This window comes from Miniopterus schreibersii, assembly GCF_964146895.1.
Source record: "Miniopterus schreibersii genome assembly, chromosome: 4".
Taxonomy (NCBI): domain Eukaryota; kingdom Metazoa; phylum Chordata; class Mammalia; order Chiroptera; family Miniopteridae; genus Miniopterus; species Miniopterus schreibersii.
The window spans coordinates 20034346-20058571 of record NC_138105.1 but is presented as its reverse complement, the minus strand read 5'-3'; the positions used below and the strand labels follow the sequence as shown (position 1 = coordinate 20058571).

General features: G+C 40.5%; 1 protein-coding gene across 2 annotated transcripts in view; it reads left to right on the top strand.

Annotated features, from left to right (window-relative positions):
• KDM3B (lysine demethylase 3B) overlaps positions 1–24226 on the top strand; it is a 61871-nt gene that overhangs the window by 35875 nt on the left and 1770 nt on the right. For both annotated transcript variants that reach the window (XM_081136553.1, XM_081136554.1), the window contains 13 exons: positions 602–754; positions 10130–10237; positions 11297–11424; positions 12757–13030; positions 13770–14026; positions 16188–16454; positions 17446–17617; positions 18040–18130; positions 18265–18395; positions 18862–18981; positions 20873–21012; positions 21283–21459; positions 22079–22213. In XM_081136553.1, the coding sequence (XP_080992679.1) occupies positions 602–754; positions 10130–10237; positions 11297–11424; positions 12757–13030; positions 13770–14026; positions 16188–16454; positions 17446–17617; positions 18040–18130; positions 18265–18395; positions 18862–18981; positions 20873–21012; positions 21283–21459; positions 22079–22213 (2153 nt within the window). The remainder of the gene's footprint in view (positions 1–601; positions 755–10129; positions 10238–11296; positions 11425–12756; positions 13031–13769; positions 14027–16187; positions 16455–17445; positions 17618–18039; positions 18131–18264; positions 18396–18861; positions 18982–20872; positions 21013–21282; positions 21460–22078; positions 22214–24226) is intronic.

Genomic DNA, 24226 nt, shown 5'->3' with positions numbered 1-24226 from the left:
TTTTTTAGTCTTTGAAAGTTAAAAAATCAAAAACTCTTGCTTACCGTTTTCAGTTTTGTAGCATAGCTTCCGTAATAAGCATTTTGATCTCTCCTTGGGTTTGGTTCACTCTGAATATTTTCAGCTTGCTTTGAACCAACTTGTATTAGTAAACGATATTCTATGCTATGTAAATAGATTTAGTGCTACTGCGTGCCATATTTCACACCTAGAACCCATATTATTCAGATGCATGTGTTATTTCCCTGTCTATGAGATACCGGATCCTATTTCTAGGGGATGGTAAATTGTACTATGAAATTATTTCCTACATTTCAGGAGAAGAATCCTTTTTCAAACTCCCCAAATTGAAAATTTTACAGTATCTTAAGTAACAACATATTTGGCATTCTTCTCTCTATTGCCGCTTGTTCAGAAATATTAGAAATTCCGTGTATTTTGTTTCTCTTACAGTTATAGAAACAGACGCTTCATGAATCTTTGAGCTTTATTGCTGGACAAAATGACTTGAGTAGGAATCAGTGTATCTGGGCTGGGATCTTCTGCTGTTGTTGTTCAGGATGGTTGATGCCAACAGTATTTCTCTTCCTCTTCCCACCAGAGAGAGTGGCATGGAAGCGAGCAGTGCGTGGTGTACGGGAAATGTGTGATGTATGTGAAACAACTCTCTTCAACATTCACTGGGTTTGTCGCAAGTGTGGATTTGGGGTCTGCCTTGACTGTTACAGGCTGAGGAAAAGCCGTCCACGCAGTGGTAAGCAAATACTGTCCTTTATAGTTCAAAAGGTAACCTGTCAGTGGAGGAATGGTACTTGGAAATTGAAGCAAGAATGAGTTTGTGCTCTCTCCTTAGTCACTTAGCTTCATTCATTATAATTGCCAATATTTCAGCATCATTGGGAAGGCTAAAATAAGCCAAGAAGGGTTATTGTTCATCTTCTCTTGTTTTGTTTTGTTTCTAATAACATCTTTATTGAGATACAATTTACATGTCATAAAACTCACCCATTTAAAGTGTATAATTCAGAGGTTTTTAGTATATCCTCAGGGTTGTGCACCATCACCACTATCTAATTACATTTTCATCATTTCATCACCCCAAAATGACTTTTTGGGGTGATGAAATGACTTGTAGCCATTGGCAGTCACTCCCCATTCCTTTCTTCTCTCAGCCCTTGGTAACCAGTAATCTATTTACTCTATTTACTGTCTCCCTAGATTTGCCTGTTCTGTACACGTCATATAAATGGAGTCATACAGTATTTGACCTTCTGTGACTCGCCTCTTTTTACTTAGCATACTGTTTCAAAGTTTCATCCATGTTATAGCATATATCAGTAATTCATTCATTTGTACTGTCAAATAATATTCCATTGTTTGGGTATACTACCTTTGTTTATTGATTTATCAATTGGTGAACATTTGCATTGTTTCCACTTTGGGCTATTACAAATAGTGCCTCTGTGAACATTTTTGTATATAAATTGTGTGAACATATATTTTTCATTCTTTTGCGTATATACCTAGGAGTGGAATTGCTGGGTCATATGACAGTTATATTTTAACCTTTTCAGGAACTGCCAAACTATATTTCAAAGTAGTTGTACTATTTTATAATTCTACCAGCAATGTATGAGGGTTCTAATTTTTCTACCAACACTTGCTATTGTCTGTGTGTTTTTTTATTATAGCCATCATAGTGGCTATGAAGTAGTATCTTGTTATGTAGTATTGATTTGCATTTCCCTGATGACTAATGATGTTGAGCATCTTTTTGTGGGCTTGTTGGCCCTATGTTTATCTTCTTTGGAGAAATGTCTGTTCAAATCCTTTGCTTCTGTTTGTTCTTGCTTTTATCTTATTACATGCCAAGAATCCTCCTTGCTCCTTCACCTCCTCCTTCTTCCACTTCAGAATACATTGTAACCATTGCAACAGTAGCTTGGGCTATTAGGATGTGAAACCACTTCCACATCTTATTATACCAACTATGTTATCTTTGGCTAGTTAAGCCCTCAGAGCCTCAGTTTCCTTATGTATAAAACAAAGATAATATGAGTACTTCTCTCACAACACTGTTGTGAGGTTTAAATGAAATAATGTGGGTAAAGTGGTTAGCACTGGGCCTGACACCCACTAGGTACTACTTGTCAAGTAGCTGTTAGATATTCCACTCCTGCCCATGAATAATTAACTGCTACATGAATTGCCCTCCTGTCATAAACAACAAGAAAACCAGACAAAATATATGAAACCGTTTTTTCAGACATTGGACAACGGGCAGCATAAGTGTATGATCCCTATGAGAAGGGAAGAAACAAAGGGAACCCTACAATTGCCCCAGTTTAACGCCTAGAGGCAATTTCCAGACTGTAGCACAGGGAAAGGCAACTAAAACAGAGCTTGGCAACCTCACTGAATTGAAAAAGAGATCAGAATCTGAGACGAGTCAGGCAGAGTACTGAAGAAGTCACAGTTGAAGAGAGAACACCAGATAGCTGCAAAGAGATCATCTCAATTTTTTTAAAAAATATATCTTTATTGATTTCAGAGAGAGGAAAGGAGAGGGAGAGAGAGAGAGAGAAACATCAATGATGAGAGGGTCATTGATCAAGCCCGAAACTGGGCATGTGCCCTGACTGGGAACCAAACCCTGATGGCCTGGATCCTAGGTCGACACTCAACCGCTGAGCCACGCCCGGCCGGGCTCAATTTTTTAACTCTATAATGATGTGCACATGCGTGAGCTGAAACTCCTCAAGGCCCAATAAAGAACCTTCAGAAAGCAAGTGATTGAATAATTTACAGAATTCAAAATTTATGTTCCCACCAACCAAAGTAGAGAGATACTGGATAGAGCCCAAAAGGGCCACATCTTAGTAGTGGGACTAATTTAGTCCCAGATTTAAGGCTTCTCTGGAGCTACCATAAAAAAGTGTAAAGCAAACCTTGGAAGGATCAAACTGATCTGTAAGTTACTTAACTACCCTCCAGACAAAAACCAAACGTTCTTTAAAGTATTATAACAACAACAACAAAAATGGATTACAACAAAATCCAGTATTCAGAAACACAAATGTCACAAAGCTCTGTGTTCAATCAAGAATTATCAGGTATGTAGCTGGTTTGGGTATCAGCCTGTGGACTGAAGGGTCTCGGGTTCAATTCTGGCCTAGGGCATGTACCTCAGTTGCAGGCTTTTTGGCTGCAGGGTCAGGAGGCAACCAATTGATGTCTCTCCCCCTCTCCCCCTCCCCCTCTCCCTGTCCCTCTCCCTCTCTCCTTCCCTCCCCCGCTTTCTACTCTCTCTGAAAAGCAATGGAAAAAATGTCCTCCAGTGAGGATTAAAAAAAAAAAAAGAAGATAAACCTTTGCCCAGCTGAGCGTGGCTCAGAGGTTAAGCGTTCACCTGGGATCCAGGAGATTACGGCTCAATTCCCGGTCAGGGCACATGCCTGGGTTGCAGGCTTGATCCCCAGTGGGGGTGTTGCAGGAGACAGCCAATCAATGACAACTCTCTCATTATTGATGTTTCTCCCTCTCCCCTCTCCCCTCTGAAAATCAATAAAGACATGTTTGAAGGGAAAAAAAAGATCAGGTATGCAAAAAAGCAGAGTAATATGACTAATAATTGGGGAGGGGGAGTCAATCAATAGAAACAAATCAAGAAATGGTGATATTGATAGAATTAATGTAAAAGGACCTTAAAGCAAACTATTATAAAATCTTATAAATATGCTTGAAGACATAGGAAAACATGAGCATGACAAAGAGAGAAATAGAAGACATATAAAAAACCCAAATGAAACTTCTAGAGATGAAAAAAATCACCAAAAAAATTTTAACAATAGGTGGAATTAGCAGCAAATTAGACACTGCAGATGAAAGAGTGAACTTGAAGATATAGCAATAGAAACTACTCAAAACTAAGCACATCCCTGGCTGATGTGGACCAGTTGGTTGGAGCGTCATCTCATGCACCGGAGGTGGTAGGTTTGATTCCTGGTCAGGGTGCATGGGAGAGGCAGCTGATCGATGTTTCTCTGTCACATCAATGTTTCCCTCTCTCTCCCCCTTCCTTTCTCAAAAATCAATAATAATAATAATAATAACCTGCCCAGCTGGCATGGCCCAGTGGTTGACCATTAACCTATGATCCAGGAGATCGAGGTTCAATTACCAATCAGGGTACATGCCCGGGTTTCGGACTCAATCCCTAGTAGAGGCGTGCAGGAGACAGCCGATCAATTACTCTCTCTCGTCATTGATCTTTCTCTCTCCCTCTCCCTTCCTCTCTCTGAAATCAATAAAAACATAAAAAAAGAATAAAAATTAAAAGAATAAATTTAAAAAAAACAACTGAGCACAGAAAGAAGTAATACTTTAGTTTATAATTTGATGAGTGTCTTGCTGAACTACAGGAAATACCAAACTTATAATTGGGGTTTCATAAAGAGAATGGATGGGAGTTCAGAGACAGAAAATAATTGTACATTTGTAATACTTGGCTTTATTAGCCAAAAAAATTCCAAATTTGATGAAAATTATAAAACCACAAATCCAGCAATACACCTCAAACAGAAAAAAGGTTAAGAAAACCACACCAAAGCACATCATAACCAACTTACTGAGAAACAGCGATAGAAAAGAAGCAGCAGATCCACACAACAAAGAAAGTTAAAGGTAGTCATTCAGGCAGTAGAAAATGATAAAATATGGAAATTTGGATTTACACAAAGGAATGAAAAACATTCTAATGGTAAATATGTGGGCACATATTAAAGACATTTTTTCTTATTTTTATTCTTTTTAAAAGGTTAAAGAAAAATAATAAAGTATTACGGAGTTTATACTGTACATAAAATTAAAATATGTAATAACAGCACAAAGGAATGTAGGGGAAATGGAGGTATAGTTTTGTAAGAGTTTTATTTACTTTGTATGTGAAAGGTTATAATATTTGAAGATAGACTGTGGTAAGTTAAAGACATTGCAAACCCTAGAGTAACCACTAAAAAATAAAGAGGTTTGCTCATAAGCCAAAGGTGGAGACAAAATCAAACCAAACAATATTCATTTCAAAAGAAGGTGAAAAAACAAAACACAAATGGGAAAAATAGAAAAAAACGAACAAGATACTAAATTTAAACTCAACAATATCAATAAAAATATGAATAGAGTAAACACTAATTAAAAGATATTGTCAAATTGTATTTTTAAATTTAAATTTTATTTTTTATTTAAAAGCTCTTTTATTTTTAATTTATTGATTTTAGAGAGGAAGAGAAGGAGAGAATTATCTATTTGTTGTTCCACTTATTTATGCATTCATTGGTTGATTCCTGTGTGTGTCCTGATCGGGGATTGAGCCCACAACCTTGGTGTATTGGGACAACACTCTAACATACTGAATTACCCAGCCATGGCCCAAATTGTGTTTTTTAAAAGATCCAATTAAAATATTGTCTATAAGAAACCTTCAAATATGAAGACAGAAGTAGGTTAAAAATAGAAAGATGGAAAATACTACACCGTGGCTTACACTATTCAAAAGAAGGCTGAAGTACCTCTATTAATATCAGACCAGGTAGATTTCAGAGCAAAGGACATTAGTAGATATAAGGTGGATCGTTTCTCCCGGCCAGCATGTTGAGTATTGACCTATGATCCAGGTGATCACAGTTCGATTCCCAGTCATGGCATGTGCCCAGGTTTCGGGCTCGCTCTCCAGTAGGGAGCGTGCAGGAGGTAGCTGATCAGTGACTCTCTCATCATTGATGTTTCTCTCTCTCTCTCTCTCTCTCTCTCTCTCCCCCCCCCTCCCTTCCTCTCTCTGAAATCAATACATATTTTTTTAAAAAACAAGGTGGATCATTTTGTAATAATAAAGGGATCAATTCATCAATAGGATATAACAGTCCTAAATATGTTATGCACCTAATATCAGCTTTAAAGCATATAAAGAAAACACTGGTGGAACTGAAAGGAGAAATGGAAACATCTCAACTATAATTGGAGGTTTCAGCCTATCTTAACATTTGATAGATCAGATATACAGAAAATCAGTAAGAATATTGAAGACTTAAACAACATAACATCAATCAGCTTGACCTCATTAACATTTCTAGAACACTCCACTGAACAGCAGCATACACGTTATTTTTGAGTGCACATGGAACACATACCAAAATAGACTATAAGGACTATATTCTAGGTTATAAAATAAGTCTTAATAAATTTAAGACGATATAGAGTATGTTCTCTGACCACAAAAGAATAATTTAGAAACAGAAGGATATCTGGAAAAATGCAAGTATTTGTAAAGTGAACAACACAATTCTATTTTTGTTTGTTTTAAAATATTTTTATTTTATTAATTTTTTTAAAATTCTCATCCAAAAAATAAAATAAAATAAAATAACATTCTCATCCAAGATATTTTTCCATTTTTCAGAGAGTGTGGAAAGGCAGGGGGAGAGAGAGAGAGAGAGAGAGGGAGGGAGAGAGAGAGAGAGAACATCAATTGGTTGCCTCCCACACTCGCCCCGACGGGAGGTGGGGAATCGAGCCTGCAACTGAGGTACGGTCCCTTGGCCAGAATTGAACCCAGGATCCTTCAGTCCACGGGCCGACACTCTTAACAACGAGCCAGACTGGCAAGGACTGTTTTTATTGATTTGAGAGAGAGAGGAAGGGAGAGGGGGAGAGAGGAACATCGATGGAAGAGAGAACATTGATGGAAGAGAGAAACATCATTCTGTTGCCTGCAGCATACCTCTGTACCACGGATTGAATCTGCAGCCGGGGCATGTGGCCTGACTGGGAATCGAACCAGTGACTTTTTGGTGCAGGGAACGACACTCAACCAGCTAAGCCACACTAGCCAGGGCAGCAAAACACTTCTAAATATATCCAGTGGATCCAAAAAAAAAATTACAAGAGAAATTAGAAGATATTTTGAAATAAATAAGGTTAAAACACAGCACATCAGCATTTGTGAAATACAATTAAAGAAGTACTTAGAGGGAAATTTATAGCACTAAGTACCTATATTAGAAAATAAATGTTTCAAACACCTAAACTTCTTCCTGAAGAAACTAGTAAAAAAGTGAGAAGTGCCTTGGCCAGTTTTGCTCAGTGGTTAGAGTGTCAGCCTGCAGACTGAAGGGTCCGGTCTCAATTCCAGCCAAGGGCATGTACCTCGGTTGTGGGCTGAGTCCATCCTTTGGGTGTATGTGGGAGGCAACCAATTGATGTGTGTCTCTCACATCGATGTCTCTCTCTCTCTTTCTGTCCCCCCCACCCCCACTCCCTTCCACTCTCTGAAAAGCAAGGGAAAAAATATCCTCAGGTGAGAATTAAAAAAAAAAAAATGAGAAGATACAATTTACCAATATTAGAAATGATAGGACATCACTGTAGATCATAGTGAAAAATTTGACAACTTACATATAATGGACAAATTTCATGAAAGACACAGACCATCAAAATTCCCTCAAGAAATAGATAAACCTATATAGCCTATATTAAGAAGTTGAGTTTGTAGTTCAGAAAATCTTCCAACAAAGAAAACTTTAGGCCCAAAGTTATACCAAACATTTAAGAAGGAAATAATACCAATTCTACCAATAACATAAATTCTTTCAGAAGATAGGAGGAAACACCAACTCATTTATGAAGGCAGCATTACACTAATATCAAAACCAGATGAAGATATAGCAAGTAAAAAACTACAGACCTAGTGTTTCTCATGATGTAAAAATTTTTCATAAAATTTCAGTAAATTTAAATCTAGAGATACGTAAAAAGAATACTGCAGCCCAGCCGGCATGACTCAGTGGTTGAGCATCAACCTATGATCCAAGAGATCAAGGTTCAATTCCTCGTCAGGGCACATGCATGGGTTGCCGGCTCCATCCCCAGCAGGGGCGTGCAGGGGGAAGCTGATCAATGACTCTCTCATTATTGATGTTTCTGTCTCTTTTCCTCTCCCTCTCTCTGAAATCAGTAACGATATATTTTAAAAATAATAATACAACATGATCAAATCCGGCTTATTCCATTAATGGAAGGTTGGTTTAACATGTGAATATCAAATGCATTTGACTTATTAATAGACTAAAAAAGAACCATATAATTATCCCAAGAAATGTAGAAAAATAATTTCTTAAAATTCTCAAACTAGACATGCATTTTCTGCAGGGTTGAAAATTGGTTCTTGGCTCAGGACAGTGAGGATCCTAAGATAGTACAGTGGTTTGTGCCTTTCTAGATGTCCACAATATATAAACAGATACATGGTATATTTTCTATTAAAAATTTTAGGGGTAGGATGCACAGTTACCCCCCCCCCCAAAAAAAATCTAAAAAGCTTCTCTGGCAGGGGTAAGGTGGTATGAAGAAATAAAGGTAGGGCCTGGCCAATGTGGCTCAATGGTTGGGTGTAGACCCATGAACCAAGAGATCGAAGGTTGATCATGCTCAGGTTGCGGGCTCCATCCCCAGTAGGGGCATGTGGGAGGTGACTAATCAATGACTCTCAGCATTGATGTTTCTATCTCTCTCTCTCTTCCTCTCCCAGTAAAAACATTTTAAAAAAAAGAAAGGTAGAAAAACAGTGAACTGGTATAGATAGGAACATCTTACATAATTTTCTCCTTGAGATCAGGAACAAAGTAAGGATATCTACTTTTCACAACTTCCATTCAACATTGTAGTGGAGTTGCTAGTCAGCATGAAGATATAGAAGACAAAAGCATAACCAAAAAAATGAAAGGCATATACATCAAAAGGAAGTAAAATGGTTTTTGGTCTCAAGTGACGTGATCATTTATATGGAGACTGGGAGAAAAGATTTGTCTATCACATATTTGCTAAAGGACTTTTATCCACAATAAAGACCTTTTACAACTCAGTAACAAGAAGTCAAATCAACCCAGTTTTTGAACGGGCCAACAATTTGAATAGATACTTTATCAAAAAAGATAGATCACTGGAAAAGGAGCACATAAAAAACAAATCATTACTTATTAGGGAAATGCAAATAAAAACCATAATGACAAACTACTATTCCCACTAGGATGGCTAAAATTTTTTTTTTTTTAATATATTTTTACTGATTTCATAGAGAGGAAAGAAGAGGGAGAGAGAGAGAGAGAGAGAAACATCAGTGATGAGAGAGTCATTGATTGGCTGCCTCCTGCACACCCGTGACTGGAGGTCGAGCCCACAACCCGTGCATGTGCCCTGACTGGGAATCAAACCCCGATCTCCTGGATCCTGGGTCCACGCTCAACCGCTGAGCCGCGCCCGGCCAGGCAGGATGGCTAAAATTTTAAAAACACAGTACCAAGTGTAGTGAAGATGTGGAGGAACTAGAAATCTTAAACACTGCTAATAGGAATGCAAATTGCTTCCATCACTTTGAAAAACAATAGGCAGTTTCTTATCAATTTCAACATAAACTTAACATAAGACCCAGCATCTCACTTCTAGGTATTTATAAAAGAAATTAAAACATGCCCATACAAAGACTTGTACTTGAATATTTATAGCAGCTTTATTCATAATAGCCAAAAATTGGAAACAATTTAAATGTCCACCAGCTGATGAATGGGTAAAAAAATACGGTACATCCATACATACCCTGGAATACCACTCGGCCACCAAAAGGAATGAATTACTGATACATGCAACAGTATGGATGAATCTCAAGATCATGATGCTAAATGAAAGAAACCCAGCACAAATGACTACATACTGTATGCTTCCAGTTATATGAAATTCTAGAAAAAGCGAAACCTTAGTATTAGAAAGTTGATTAGTGGTGGCAAGGGGTTAAGAAAGGGGTATTGACTGCAAAGGGCTCAAGAGAACTTCAGAAAGGGAGATGAAAATGTTCTATATCAAATTGTAGTGTTTATACAACCATATACATTTGTTGAAATTCATTGAAGTGCACTTTGAATCAGTGAATTTATTGTGTATAAATTATATATCAGCGAAAGTTAGTTATTAATCTTCTTTGGCCCATGACAAAATTGGCCTTTAAGGTCCGAAACTCCGACTCACTGAGAGGGATATATCTTGTGACCTCATAAAATAAGTGAAGGCATTTCATTTGTTTCAGAAACAGAAGAGATGGGTGATGAAGAGGTTTTCTCCTGGTTGAAATGTGCAAAGGGGCAGTCCCATGAACCAGAGAATCTAATGCCCACACAGATCATCCCTGGCACAGGTAAGGAAATTCCCTTTTTAGATTTGGTGAGGGGGAAAATGTTTAGAGAAAGAATTTATACATCATAAAGTTGGTGAAATAGTCAGTCTGATATTTTTTTAAGCTTTCCCAGATTTCTCTGAGACGTTGAATCTTTAGAGAGGTGTTAGAGTGTATGCAGCCACTGCATACACTTTGCTTCACCTTTCTGGTTGGAGAGGTTACTTTTCCACATATCATTTTACATTCCTATGGTTGGCAGGATCAGTCCCATGCTTTCAGACCTTTGGTTTTAGGCTTGTAAAAATCCAGCTGAAGCTAATCCAAACCTCTTGAATCCACGAAGGAAGTTTAACAGTAGGAATAATTTCATGTTTGTGTCATAGCCCTAGTTTACTTCATTGATTCCTCCAGTCAATCTGTTCCCAGCTTGCGCACTTCCACTAACAATGCATTAAAGATGGTGAATCTGCAAAATGACTGCCTTAACAAAAGAAAGCTTGGGGGGTGGAGGCGTATCCCTGTGTTCTTTACCCCAGTGCTTCCAAACAGAAGGGCTCCCTGAGTGCAGTGGCAGGATGCCTGCTTCCTGCTTTTCCAAGCATTAATTAAAGGTTTGTGTAAAGTTTACATTGGCCTTTTTTATTTTTTTCCTCACTTTTTCTAGTTTTTTGGGGCTTTTTTTAGGTATAATTTACAGTACATAAATTTCAAGTGTACATTTCAAAATGTTGCCCTGGCCAGTGTGGCTCAGTTGATTGAGCGTTGTCCTGTGCACCAAAAGGTCCACTGGTTCAATTCTTGGTCAGGACACATGCCCAGGTTGTGGGTTCGGTCCCCAGTCAGGGTGGGTGTGGGAGGCAACCTATTGATGTTTCTCTCTCACAGTGATATTTCTCTCTCTTCCTGTCCCTTCCTCTCTCTCTAAAATCAATAAAAACATTTTTTTTTAAAAAAAAAAGCAAAACAGTGTTCACATACTCTTCAACATTGAAGTAAACAATTTAAGGTCTTTAGCACAGTACCTGGAACATATGGGCATTCTAATGTTAATTGTTAATATGGTTGTCTTTTTTCCAGCTCTTTATAATATTGGAGATATGGTACATGCTGCCCGGGGCAAGTGGGGAATTAAAGCAAACTGTCCTTGTATTAGTCGGCAAAACAAATCTGTGTTGAGACCTGCTGTCACCAATGGGATATCACAGGTAAAGTGGTGTGTGTGGGTATAACTGAGTGAAGCTTAAGTTCTTAGTACCAAGAAATGCCCCATTTTTATCTCTGTTGTTCCAGGCTACTATAGGATTCCTGGGGAATTAGGAGAGAGGGAAGCATTTTTAGAATGAGCTTAGAAGGAGTTACTCAAGGGATTTTCCCCTGACTGGTACAAGTTTGTCTTGATGCATCTTTAAAACCAATTCAGGTTTTAGTTGACATATAGCACTAAGAGACTCTTTGCATCTTGTCAAGATTTATACCTTAGAGTCCAGTGTAGGTGAAGAATATAGAAAAGGTTACTAGAACTATAGTTCTCTCTGTGTGCATGGTTACTGTCCTTATGTTGGTACAGGGGACAAAGATATGAAGATTGGCCTGCTGAGCTGGGATCATTCTACCCTGAAAGCAATCCCCAGCCTCAAGAAAGTCAGTGGTTTTCTCATTGCTGTGTCAGAGGTAGAGGGCATTCTTGCTTGATTGTGACTATTTTGAACAAGAGGCTGTTTTTGTTTTTTTAAAAAATACACACTCACACATTTACACAGCTAACAGCTTACATTTGGAGGCCCTTCCAGGAATGCTACTATTAACACATGGTCAATAAGAGACTCAGGGATTAATGCTGAGGGACCTCAAGATATATTTTCAGCCTTGCCAGCGTGGCTCGGTGGTTGAGCATTGACCTATGATCCAGGAGATTGAGGTTCGATTCCTGGTCAGGGCACATGCCCGGGTTGTGGGCTCAATCCCTATAGGGGGGCATACAGGAGGCAGCCGATCAATGACTTTCTCATCATTGATGTTTCCCTCTCTTTCCCTCTCCCTTCCTTTCTCTAAAATTAATAAAGTTATATTTTTAAAAATTTTTTTAAAGATATATTTTCAGTAGAGTTGCCATATTAGAGTAAAATCATGTGGAAAATTCAATAATAGAATAATAAACATTTATTGAGTTTATGTGTGCCAGAAAATATGCTAAGCTCTCTGCATATACTATCTCATTTAATCTTTAGAACAGCTCAGTGAGGTCAAGTTTTGATCACCAATTTGCCATTGCTGAATTTGAGCCTCAGAGATTGCTAAACAAAACCCTGTTTTATTTTCAAGTCTTGTTCACTGCTCTTTCCACAGAACGTAGCAGTTTCTGTCACATTGTAGGACTCAATAAATATATGTTGAATGAATGACTGAATGTACAATTTATGGGATAGTTTCAGATTGTTTTCCCAGACCTATTTAGTGTCAACTAAATGGGTCTGTGTAGGCATCACTTTTGTTCCACAAGGACAGCACTCTGACTATGTTGGCCTTCTGTGCTTTAGCTTCCTAGCATAAACCCTAGTGCCTCTTCTGGAAGTGAAGCCACCTTCTCAGGTGGAGGAGGAACTGCAGCGGTAACAACTCCAGAGCCCGATCCCAAAGCCGACAGCACTGACATCAGAGCCGACGAGCCTCCGAAAGCAGACAGTTTGGCATCAAACAGCAATAGTGAGCTAAAAGCCATCAGGCCCCCTTGCCCTGACACGGCCCCACCCTCCTCTGCCCTGCACTGGTTGGCGGATTTAGCAACTCAGAAAGCTAAAGAAGAAACAAAAGGTGAGATGCACAGAAGCCTCTGCCCTGCCTGTGGGTGGAGCACTTGAGTTTATTCTTGGATTCTTCAGGTTCACACATTACCATCTGCATTTATGAAACATGCCACTTGCTTTCTCTGGCTGATCACATAAAGGGAGGGAATCTCTTTGCTTTCTTTCTAGAAGTGGAGCTTTTTATTAAAAAACACATGCCTGGTCTCTACCCCAGACCTCTAGTCAGAATTGATGTGAGATTTTTAATAAACTTCCCAGATACCTCTGTTATGCAGCCGGGGTTGAGAGCTAGACAGTTTTCAATGGGCACAAGAATCACCTGGGGAATCGTTGAAAATGCAGATTTCTGTGCCCCACCAGAACTATTAAATGAGGATCTCTTAGAGTAAGACCAAGAATCTCCATTTTTAACAAGCACTCCAGGTGATTCCAATACATGTGTTCTGGAGACCCACTTGAAGAAACACTGTCTTAGAAAGTGAGGGAGACGAAAGATGGATGGGAACAAAAGGAAGTTTGAAATCCAGATCTGGAAAAGGAAGGAAGAAGTAGGAGAGCTTCTCCTTGGCCATGAGACCTACCATAGTCATAGCTCATCAGGCTTGGCCCAGACAAACCGTACGTAGTTTGGGGGGCAGGGGAGGGGTGAGTCTTTCCTCCTTCCCAGTTGGCTGATTTTTAGGAGTCATTTGCCTGCTGGGTGTTCCTTATTGTGCCTAATGCTATTCCCGGTTATGTTCTTACAGAAGCAGGGTCCCTGAGGTCGGTGCTCAGTAAAGAGTCTCACTCACCCTTTGGGCTGGACTCGTTCAACTCCACTGCAAAAGTCTCTCCGTTGACTCCAAAGCTTTTTAACAGTCTGTTACTGGGTCCCACTGCCTCCAACAACAAAACCGAAGGCTCTAGCCTTCGAGACCTCCTTCACTCCGGGCCCGGAAAGCTTCCTCAAACCCCCTTGGACACAGGCATACCCTTCCCCCCGGTCTTCTCTACATCCTCAGCAGTAAGTGTCCTCTCTACAACTCTAGCCTTTGCTGCTTTTCCATGAAAGAACCATCAGAGATCTGATAACTGGGTTAGAGGATATGTGGGTGACTTGTGTTCTCTACGTTTTCTGTCCAGCCAACAATATCTTTCTTTACATTAAGTTTGGGATCCTTTTAAATAGTGAACCTCTGGTGCCATGTTAGGAAGTCAGTGGAAATTGAGACATTGACATTTTCAATCATCAGTAGAAACTACTTTGTTTTCTTGACAGACATCAATTTATTTATTTTTTTAACCTAGGCAATACATTTGTATTGTATTCGCTTGGATATCTAACAATCTAACAGACGCCTCAAACCTAACACTTCTAAGACACTCCCGACCTATAAGCCTGCTCGCTCCTTCTTTAGTTTTCCTCTCTTGGTCAGTGGCATCTCCATTCTTCCAGTTGCTCAGCCAAAACTCTTGGAGTTATTTGGGACTCCCCTCTCTCACATTTCATAACTGATCTGTCAGCAAATCCTTTCAGTTTGATCTTCACAATGTATAGAGTCAACTCATTTCTCATCAGCTCCACTGCTTTCCCTCTGGTCTGAGCCAGTGTCCTCTCTTGCGTGAATTTTTGCAGTAAATTCCTTATACAGGTCCTCTTTATTTCTTCCCTTTCCTCTTTGCAGTCTAGTTTTCACAGCAGCTAGATAATCCTTTTAAAATAAAGGGCACGTCATGTCACCGCTGCCTAAAATCCTTCATGGGCTTCCTGTTTCTCTAATAATATAAGCACAGCCCTTTCAGTGGACTTTACAGCTCCACCCTATCTGTGTGTCTTCCCCTCACTCCTCTAACTTCAGCTACCCCCCCCCTCGTTCCCCCTCTTCCGGCCACACACACCTTCTTGCTGTTCCTTGAGTGTGGCTCAACATGCACCCTCTTCAGAGACTTTGCACTTGTCCTTTCCCCACCTAGAGCTTTCTTGGGTAACCACATGACTTGGGTCATCAGCTTCCTCTCCTGTCTCCCAAAATGTCTCCTCCTCAGTAAGGCTTCTTCTTAGATCACCTATTAAAAAGCCCATCCCACCCCCATCCTCCACTCATATCTGTTTTCTCTACACTTACTATTTTACCGTAGCACTTACTACCATTTGACTTACTGTGTGTTTTATTTATTGCGTGCTCGCCTCTCCTTAAAGGCATTTTTGACTGATTCACCACTGTATCCCTAGTGCCAGAGTTTGATACATAGTAGGTGCTTAGTAAGCATTAACTGAACAAGTGAATTCACAAGCTACGCATTTTTAAAGATACAGTGAAAAATCTCCTTCCCCCGGTGTCTCCCAGCCACCTGTTTCCCTTTCTGGGGGTCACTATTATTTCATGAGTGTCCTTTCAGTGATATTATCATATGTAGGTAGCTTTCCCCCCCCTTTTTACACAAATGTCCCACACAGTATTTTTCTGTTTTCAGTTTGTATATCTTGAAGATCATTTCAAACAAGTACATAAGCATGTTTCTTATTCTATTTTATGATTAACGGCTGAAATTTGATGAGCTGTGGGTGGCTGAGCCTTGTACACTGTGGGTTATTTGTCTCTCTTGGATAAGTGACTATAAAGAAATTACTTTGGCTCTGTTTATTTTTTATAGTTGCTCCGAGCCCCAGTTTTTATTTTTATTTTTAAATTTTCCCAGGTTTTATGATTATAGGTACTCTATAGAGATAATAGTAACACTTCAGACATAGCAAGATTATCAATTTTACTAAGGCCCAAGTATTGTGGCCCGTGGGCACTGCAGCCAGAAAAAAGTTGATAACCCTCCAAGTAAATGATCATTTTCACTCAGTTACCGTGTTTTGTGATTCCTCTGATCTACATGCAAATACTTAATACAGATTAAGGGCTGAATGCAAAGATATTTCTTAGCTGTCAAATCTCTTGAGGCAGAGGGGATCTTTCTGTACTTTTCTTTCATTAATGTAAAGCAAATACGAAGGATAGGGAAATTTAAGATACTGATTTAATGGGTTCCCCCCTCCAATTACAAAAGACTTTGACTCTTCTGAAATCTAATCAGGTAGATCAGAACGCCTTCTTGTGAATCCAACTGTTAGACAAATGTTTGAATGCTCTTATGCTGCCGCAGTCAGACTTACTTACTGGATTTGTGTCTGGCAGGGAGTGAAGAACAAGGCCAGTCTGCCCAACTTCCTTGACCACATCATTGCCTCAGTGGTAGAAAATAAGAAAACCTCAGACGCCGCAAAGCGGGCCTGCAACTTGACTGATACCCAAAAGGAGGTGAAGGAGATGGTGATGGGATTAAATGTGCTGGACCCCCATACCTCTCACTCCTGGCTCTGTGATGGGAGACTTCTGTGTCTCCATGACCCCAGCAACAAAAACAATTGGAAGATCTTCCGGGAGTGTTGGAAGCAAGGCCAGGTAAGCAAGAACGAGCAGTTCCCTGGGCTGCCTGCCTGGCTGCCTCTCCACCACAGCTACTAGGAGAGCTGCAATTCTGGGAGATCTTTGGCCAGGGAGATTTAGACATAAGTAAGTTCATTGTTGACAGTCTTGCTACTTTGAGTTTTCTTTGATTTTTAAAAATCAAACGATTCCTGAAAATACCTTGTGGATTCTTTTATTTTTTAATCTTTTTTTTTTTTAAATATATCTTTATTGATTTCAGAGAGAGGACAGGAGAGGGAGAGATAGAAACATCAATGATGAGAGAGTTATTGATCGGCTTGCCCGCAACCCGGGCATGTGTCCTGACCGGGAATCGAACCCTGATCACCTGGATCCTAGGTCGATGCTTAACTGCTGAGCCATGCCCGGCCGGGCTTCTTTTATTTCTAAGCTGTGTAGCTCTGTGTTCTTAATAGGGCAGTTGAAATTCCTGTTAGGTGGTGATCTGGCATTAATGACACCTCTAGGGGAAAATCCTTAAGTGCGATGTGTGGGGTGAGACAAAAGTGGGTGGAAGTGGGTGGTACTTTTCTAGGTAAATATTTCAGGGCCATACAAGTTTTCGTGATAGTGTGATAGCACTGCCTAATTTTTATACTTTAGCAAGTGCTTGAGGAAGGGGGAGGTTGTGGAATTGTCTGGATTTTTCTTTTCATTCTTACTGAGGAAATATTCTGAAAGGCGCATTTGTCAGCTTTTGTCCTCTCACCTCAAAATAGTGATAGATACCAGGGCAACACAAGTGATTTCTATGGCATGCTCCCAGGGTGAGAATCAAGTGTAATGGAGTAGGAGTAGTTTTCATTTGCTATAGCTGACGGGGTGAAATCCATAGATTCTGAAACTGGGAAGGAACGATAAATCATCATGGACAAGAAGAGTTAGCCCCCAGGAAACCCTTCTGTTCCGTCCCTTAACCCTGAGCTGAAAGTATTTCCTAAATGGAATATTTTTGTTTCCATAGCCAGTGCTGGTTTCAGGGGTACATAAAAAGCTCAAGTCTGAACTCTGGAAACCAGAAGCCTTTAGCCAAGAATTTGGAGACCAGGATGTGGACTTGGTGAACTGCAGGAACTGTGCTATAATTTCCGATGTGAAAGTTCGGGATTTCTGGGATGGCTTTGAGATCATATGCAGTAAGTAGCTTTTATATCTAGTTCAGTAATGGCAGGCTGGGAAGTAAGCATCTCTGTGTTCAGCCCTGCCCATGGAATAACAACTTACAGCCTCTTGGCAGGAGGAACATTCTTTCCTGGTGCCAGCCAGGTAGCTAGCATGGCAATCACATGACTCCCAGTGCATATATGAACTTAAGCATGTGATTCCACAGTATGTGTGGAGCAAACTTGAACTCTAAGGAAGGGGGGGGATAGAATCTCTCTGAGGTGGAAAATAGAGCATGTACTAAAGCAGTGGGTGAGAAAAGCAGCCCATTTAGTCCACTATGGGAGTTTACAAGTCTGAAAATAAGAGCTTAGTCTCCTAAAACTTGTAGTCACTGGAAAATCAGGCAGCAGCTAACCCAGCAGATGTTTGTAGGAGTGTTTCTGTCTTCCAGAGCGATTAAGGTCAGAAGATGGACAGCCAATGGTGCTCAAACTCAAGGACTGGCCTCCTGGGGAAGATTTTCGGGACATGATGCCAACTAGGTTAGTGAATGACAGTCGGTTATCTTGAGACTTGCTGAAGCCATCACAAAGTCATCACAGAAAAATGAACTTTACCTCTTTCTCACCCCTCCCCCCCAGTATCAAGTTAAGTCATCTTTCTTGCTTTTCTGTAGGTTTGAAGATCTGATGGAGAACCTTCCTCTTCCAGAATATACAAAACGAGATGGCAGGCTCAATCTGGCCTCTAGGCTACCCAGCTACTTCGTAAGGCCTGATCTGGGCCCCAAGATGTACAATGCATATGGTATGAAAACGAGCCCGTGTTGCCTTTTTGAGCATTACTGTTCCTGTTTCACCCATCAAGGGCGTATAGAGATGATAAGGGGCAGTGTCGGGATGGGGAAGTTAATAGTATCCAGGATGTTTTTAATGTTTGCCTTTTTTTCTAATCCTCACCTGAGGATATTTTTTCTGTTGCTTTTCAGAGAGAGTGGAAGGGAGAGAGAAATAGAAACATTGATGTGAGAGAGACACATCGATTGGTTGCCTTCCGCACACGCCCAGGTTGGGGCCAGGGATTGAGTTGGCAACCGAGGTACATGCCCTTGGTTGGAATCGAACCTGGGACCTTTCAATCCACAGGCTGACACTGTAACCACTGAGCCACACCAGCTAGGGCGTAAGAACATCTTTGAGTATGTTTTCATTTGCAGTGTCTATCTGGATTCTTCAAAATATTCTCTCTCACCTTGCATATCTTTTGCCTTCAGGTTTGATAACAGCAGAAGATAGAAGAGTTGGCACAACAAATCTTCACTTGGATGTGTCTGATGCAGTTAATGTGATGGTGTACGTTGGGATCCCCATCGGGGAGGGTGCTCATGATGAAGGTACGATCTCTAGAATCCACTGCTTCAGGATGGTGAGGCATGGCCTTGGGAGTAGAATTGGGTGTCTTCCCCTCAGTCAGGGCCAGTGACTTTTTCTTTTTTTTTAAAAAAAATATATCTTTATTGATTTCAGAGAGAGGAAAGGAGAGGGAGAGAGAGAGGTAGAAACATCAATGATGAGAGAGTCATTGATCGAGCCCGCAACCCGGGCATGTGCCCTGACCGGGAATCGAACCCCGATCACCTGGATCCTAGGTTGACGCTCAACCGCTGAGTCACTGGCCGGGCCAGTGACTTTTTCTTAAATCTCTACCAGGCCTAATATGTAGTAGGTGCCCAGTGGATGTTGCTAGATGAAGGGAGGTTTTATCTGACCAGTCATTCTCCTGGGAATGCCACCCTTTTCCATTGAGTGTATAGCACCGCAAAGAGGAAAGAAGGAATGGCAAACCGGCCTGTTGGTCATCAGCCAGATCAGCTGTGGGAAGACAGGTCACTTGCACAGAAATGAAGCATAAAAAGGATATTTTGGTGCATTTACACTCCCTGCTATCTCAGTGTAAGATTAATACATGTTAATTATGGAAGTTTTAGAAAACAGAGGCAATTTTAAAGAAGAAAATAAGTAACTCAAAATCTCAAGGTTCAGGGATAATCAGTATCATTACTTTGGTATATTTCCTGCCACACATTTGCTTTTGAGGCTATGCACTTACAGATCCTTCCACTGTTTTGTCCTTTGGGGGATTATAATATATAAGCATTAGAAGCTAGCCGTCTTAACTTGCCAGAGAAGCTTTATGCTTTGTGGCCTTAAATCCATAGACTCCACAGAGTTTTTGTTTTTTTTAAATGTGTTTTTATCGCCCGGCCAGTTGTGGCTCAGTGGTTGGGCATCGACCTATGATCCAGGAGATCTTGGTTCGATTCCTGGTCAGGGCACATGCCTAGTTTGCGGGTTTGATCCCCAGTCGGGGCCAAGCAGGAGGCAATCAATGACTCTCTCATCATTGATGTTTCTATCTCTCTCTCCCTCTCCTTTCCTCCCTCTGAAATCAATAAAGATATATATTATATATATATACACACACAGACATATATATACAGATATATGTATATATATTTTTATTGATTTCAGAGAGAGGAAGGGAAAGGGAAACATCAATGATGAGAGAGTCATTGATCGCCCTGCTGGGGATCGAGCCTGCAGCCCTGGGCATGTGCCCTGACTGGGTGGGAATCAGACCAAGATCTCCTGCATCATAGGTCTATGTTCAACCGCTGAGCCACACTGGCCAGGCAGAATCCATAGAGTTTAGAAGAGGTCTTGAGAAAGGATAGAGTTCATCTATTTGCAGCAGGAAATAATCAGAAATTTGAACATAAGATATTGCCATACAGTTTGAACAGGAAATATGTTTTAAAGGAAAACTATGCCTCTAGAAATGCTGTCTCTCTTAAGAAAGATTAACCTTTATCCGATGAAAGGGAACTTTAGTTCCTGGCAAGGAGTGGGTCCCGCTGGCCGAATTTAAATGCTGATGGAATTTAAAAGCCGCCTTTTAAAGGTTAAATACTCAGAAACCTAAGCATATACGTTCTTTTTTACAGGCAAAAGAAAAGAAACCATTATTTGTACAGTTGATCCTGGAAAATATATGGAGTTTGTATGATGCTGTCTTTTAAATGCTGTCTTTTAAAGGTTAAGGTGGCTCCTCCTATGTTTAGGAAGCTTAGACCTATATGAGTTTTGATTCTTTCATTCTACCTCGTATTACTCCAGAGAAACAAGGGTAGTGGAGACTAAACTTGTTTGAATTAGGCATTTTGCTTCACTCAGAGGTACTGAAATGTCTGGTTACATTGAAAAGTGACATTTTGCTCTTTACAGAGGTACTCAAGACAATTGATGAGGGAGATGCTGATGAGGTGACAAAGCAGAGGATTCACGATGGAAAGGAGAAGCCCGGTGCTTTATGGCACATCTATGCAGCCAAGGATGCAGAGAAGATCCGGGAGCTGCTCCGAAAGGTATGCCCCCAGGTGGACTCCCAGCTCACAGATTAAAGGTCTGGGGGTGCAGAGACAGCCTGCCTAGGGTCTCTTGTGTGGAGTCCCTTTGCATTAAAGACCTATACCTCTTGTCAAAATGCCCGAAAAGCCTGAATCTACACCTAGAGGATGTTGAATAGAATAAAGCAGAAGCTTTGGCCCACCCAGGGACATTGCTGCAACAAGTTGGATTATTGCTGGTAATAATTTATTGATTTATCTGTCTTTGTATTTTGGTCATGGCTTCAGGTTGGAGAAGAGCAAGGCCAAGAGAATCCCCCTGATCATGACCCAATTCATGACCAAAGTTGGTACCTGGACCAGACCCTCCGTAAGCGACTCTATGAAGAGTATGGCGTGCAAGGCTGGGCTATTGTTCAGTTCCTGGGAGATGCTGTCTTCATACCTGCTGGAGCCCCACACCAGGTGGGTTCCATCTCGGGAGTTGGGCCTCACAGTCCCATGGGCTTCCTTATTTCTCTCTTGCTGATCTGGCAATAGCTATAAATGGCTGGATTAGGCAGATTGCTCTTAAACTACAGTTTATTTTTGGATTTTTAATTTTCTTCTATGTAATTTTAAATGCTCAATTAAAAAATTTTAAAGAATGGAGACTATTGCCCTAGCCCATTTGGCTCAGTGGTTAGAGTATCGGCCTTCAGACTGAAGGGTCTCAGGTTTGATTCTGGCCAGGGGCACTTACCTCGGTTGCAGGCTCACTCAGTCCCCAGCCAGGTCAGGGCGAGTGTGGGAGACTACCAATCGATGTGTCTCACGTCAGTGCCCCCCCCCTCATAAAAAGCAATGGAAAATATCCTTGCTTGAGGATTAAAAAAAAAAAAAAAGGAGACTATTAAAGAAAAAGTGAAAGCCTCAGCTTGGCTCCCCTACCCCTTTTCAATCCCCTAATCCTGTCTTCCTACTGTTAACAGTTTGGTGTATATAAGTATTTCTAAAGTTTTTTAAAACTGTATCATGGGCATTTTGCATGTGTTACTAAATCTCTAATGCCTGATATTTTCCCTCTGTACTTTTTCCTTCCCAGGTGCACAATCTTTACAGTTGCATAAAAGTAGCAGAAGATTTTGTATCTCCAGAACACGTAAAGCACTGTTTCCGCCTAACGCAGGAATTCAGGCATCTCTCTAACACTCATACAAACCATGAGGATAAACTGCAGGTAAATAGCTCCTCCTTACCCCCACTCTGTCTTCTCATCTCCTACTTGGCTACATACACAGGAGGCACATTCTGTTTCCTGAGGGCCTTCTCTGGGAGGTAAAACTATAGAGAGGTGATAAAGGGAACCATGGCTGGGGGTATGGAGTCCTCCTCCCAGGAAGTATTTAATCAGTCCTCCTCTGGTTTGGTGTAGAGAATACTCATGTTTTAACCTAATCATTTATGGTGTAACAGTCTTCTCTTTCTCTGCCCCTGGGAGATAGAATGTTTCAGTGTTAGTAACTGTGACTAGACTGACTTCCCCAGTCAGGTGGGAAAAGCACTGTGACTGTTCTGAAAATGTTTCCAAGAAGGGATATTTCTCTGAAGCAGCTTCTCACAGCAAATTTCTGTGCAGACTCAATTCCTTAGAGCTCTGCTAGGGACTGCAGTCCATGGCCCTGAGAGCAGTGGGGATTGTTTTCCCCTTATATAGATCTAAGCCGGACAATCATATCAGGTTTTTCTCTACACCTGAAGTGGATTTGAACTTTAAAAGCAGAATTTTACTGTTAATGCACTTGGGTGCTTTAGTAGTATATAAGAAGTAAGAATAAAGAAGCAAGATTGTCCAGGCAGAACTTCAGCAATCTGAGTACACAGCCCAGCCTGTCACCTGTGGCCCATTTTGCTCTATCATGCCTGTGGCTCAGGTGTGTCTCCTTTGGTCAATGACCAATGAGGTTGGAGATTTTTTTTGGTTGCTAGTAGATTCAGTCACCTTCAGCCTTGTTCCTTTTTCAAAATTAAAGAACATTTCAACTGTGAAATTCTTATACAAAGTACATTCACATTGATAAATAGGTAATATCGACATTATAGACGTAGTGCCGATATTCAGGCATACGTACTTCAGACCCCACGTCCATTGTGTCTACTTCTAACAGGTCACCTCCAGCACTTCCCATCCTCTGTCACTGCTTTATTTCTTCCTATTGTATTTTTTACTATCTAACATACTTTGTGTTTTATCTGTTGGTTTCTATCCCTACTAGAATATAAGCTACTTAAACTCTACAAAGGCGGAGATTTTACTGTTTAATTCACTGCTTTTCCCTAGCCAATATTGGACGTATAGTAGGTACTCAGTAAATATTTGTTGAATTAATACAAAAAATTTAGTGGAAACCAGCTGGTGTGATTCAGTGGTTGAGTGTCCACCCATGAACCAAGAGGTCGCCCAGTTCTGTTCCGGGTCAGGGCACATGCCTGGGTTGTGGGCTTGATCCCCAGTGCGGGTAGTAGCCCATCGATGATGTTTCTCTCTCATCAGTGTTTCCCTTCATCTCTAAAAAAAATCAGTAAAAACGTATTTAAAAAAAAACAACAAAAAACTTAGTGGAGAATAGCACAAGGGAACTTGTGTGCACATCACACAGCTTAAGAAATGGAACATCGTATATGTACATACACATATGTCTCCATGTACTCTTCCCGTTCCCTCTCTCCACTTTCCTTCCCCAGAAATAATCACCATCTTGGTTTAAAACTGTCTTTAGGCAATTCACTTTCTTTTAATAGCTTTTACTATATCTTCCTACTTCACACATAATATGTGTTCTTTTAGACAGATTAGAAAATACATATAAGAACAAAAGGAAAAAGTACCCGATAACCCTACGTGCTCACTTGGTTTGCATGCATTCTTAATCACTGCAGGACCTAGGCAAAGTTGTTGACCATGGCGCCTGATTTCCTTAGTTTCCTACTGTAAATTGAGGAATAATAATATAATCTATAGATGAGACTGACGAATGTCAGGGATGGAGGAGGGCGGGTGGGTGGAGAGGGAGAGAGTAACCAAAGAATTTATATGCATATATGCACAACCCAAGGACACAGACAATGGTGGGGAGAGGGACTGGGGAGGGGGAAGGGACGGGGTGGAACAGGTCATTGGGGAGAAAAAGGGACATCTATAATATTTTAAACAAAAATAAAAATTAAAAAAATAAAATAAAATCAATAAAAA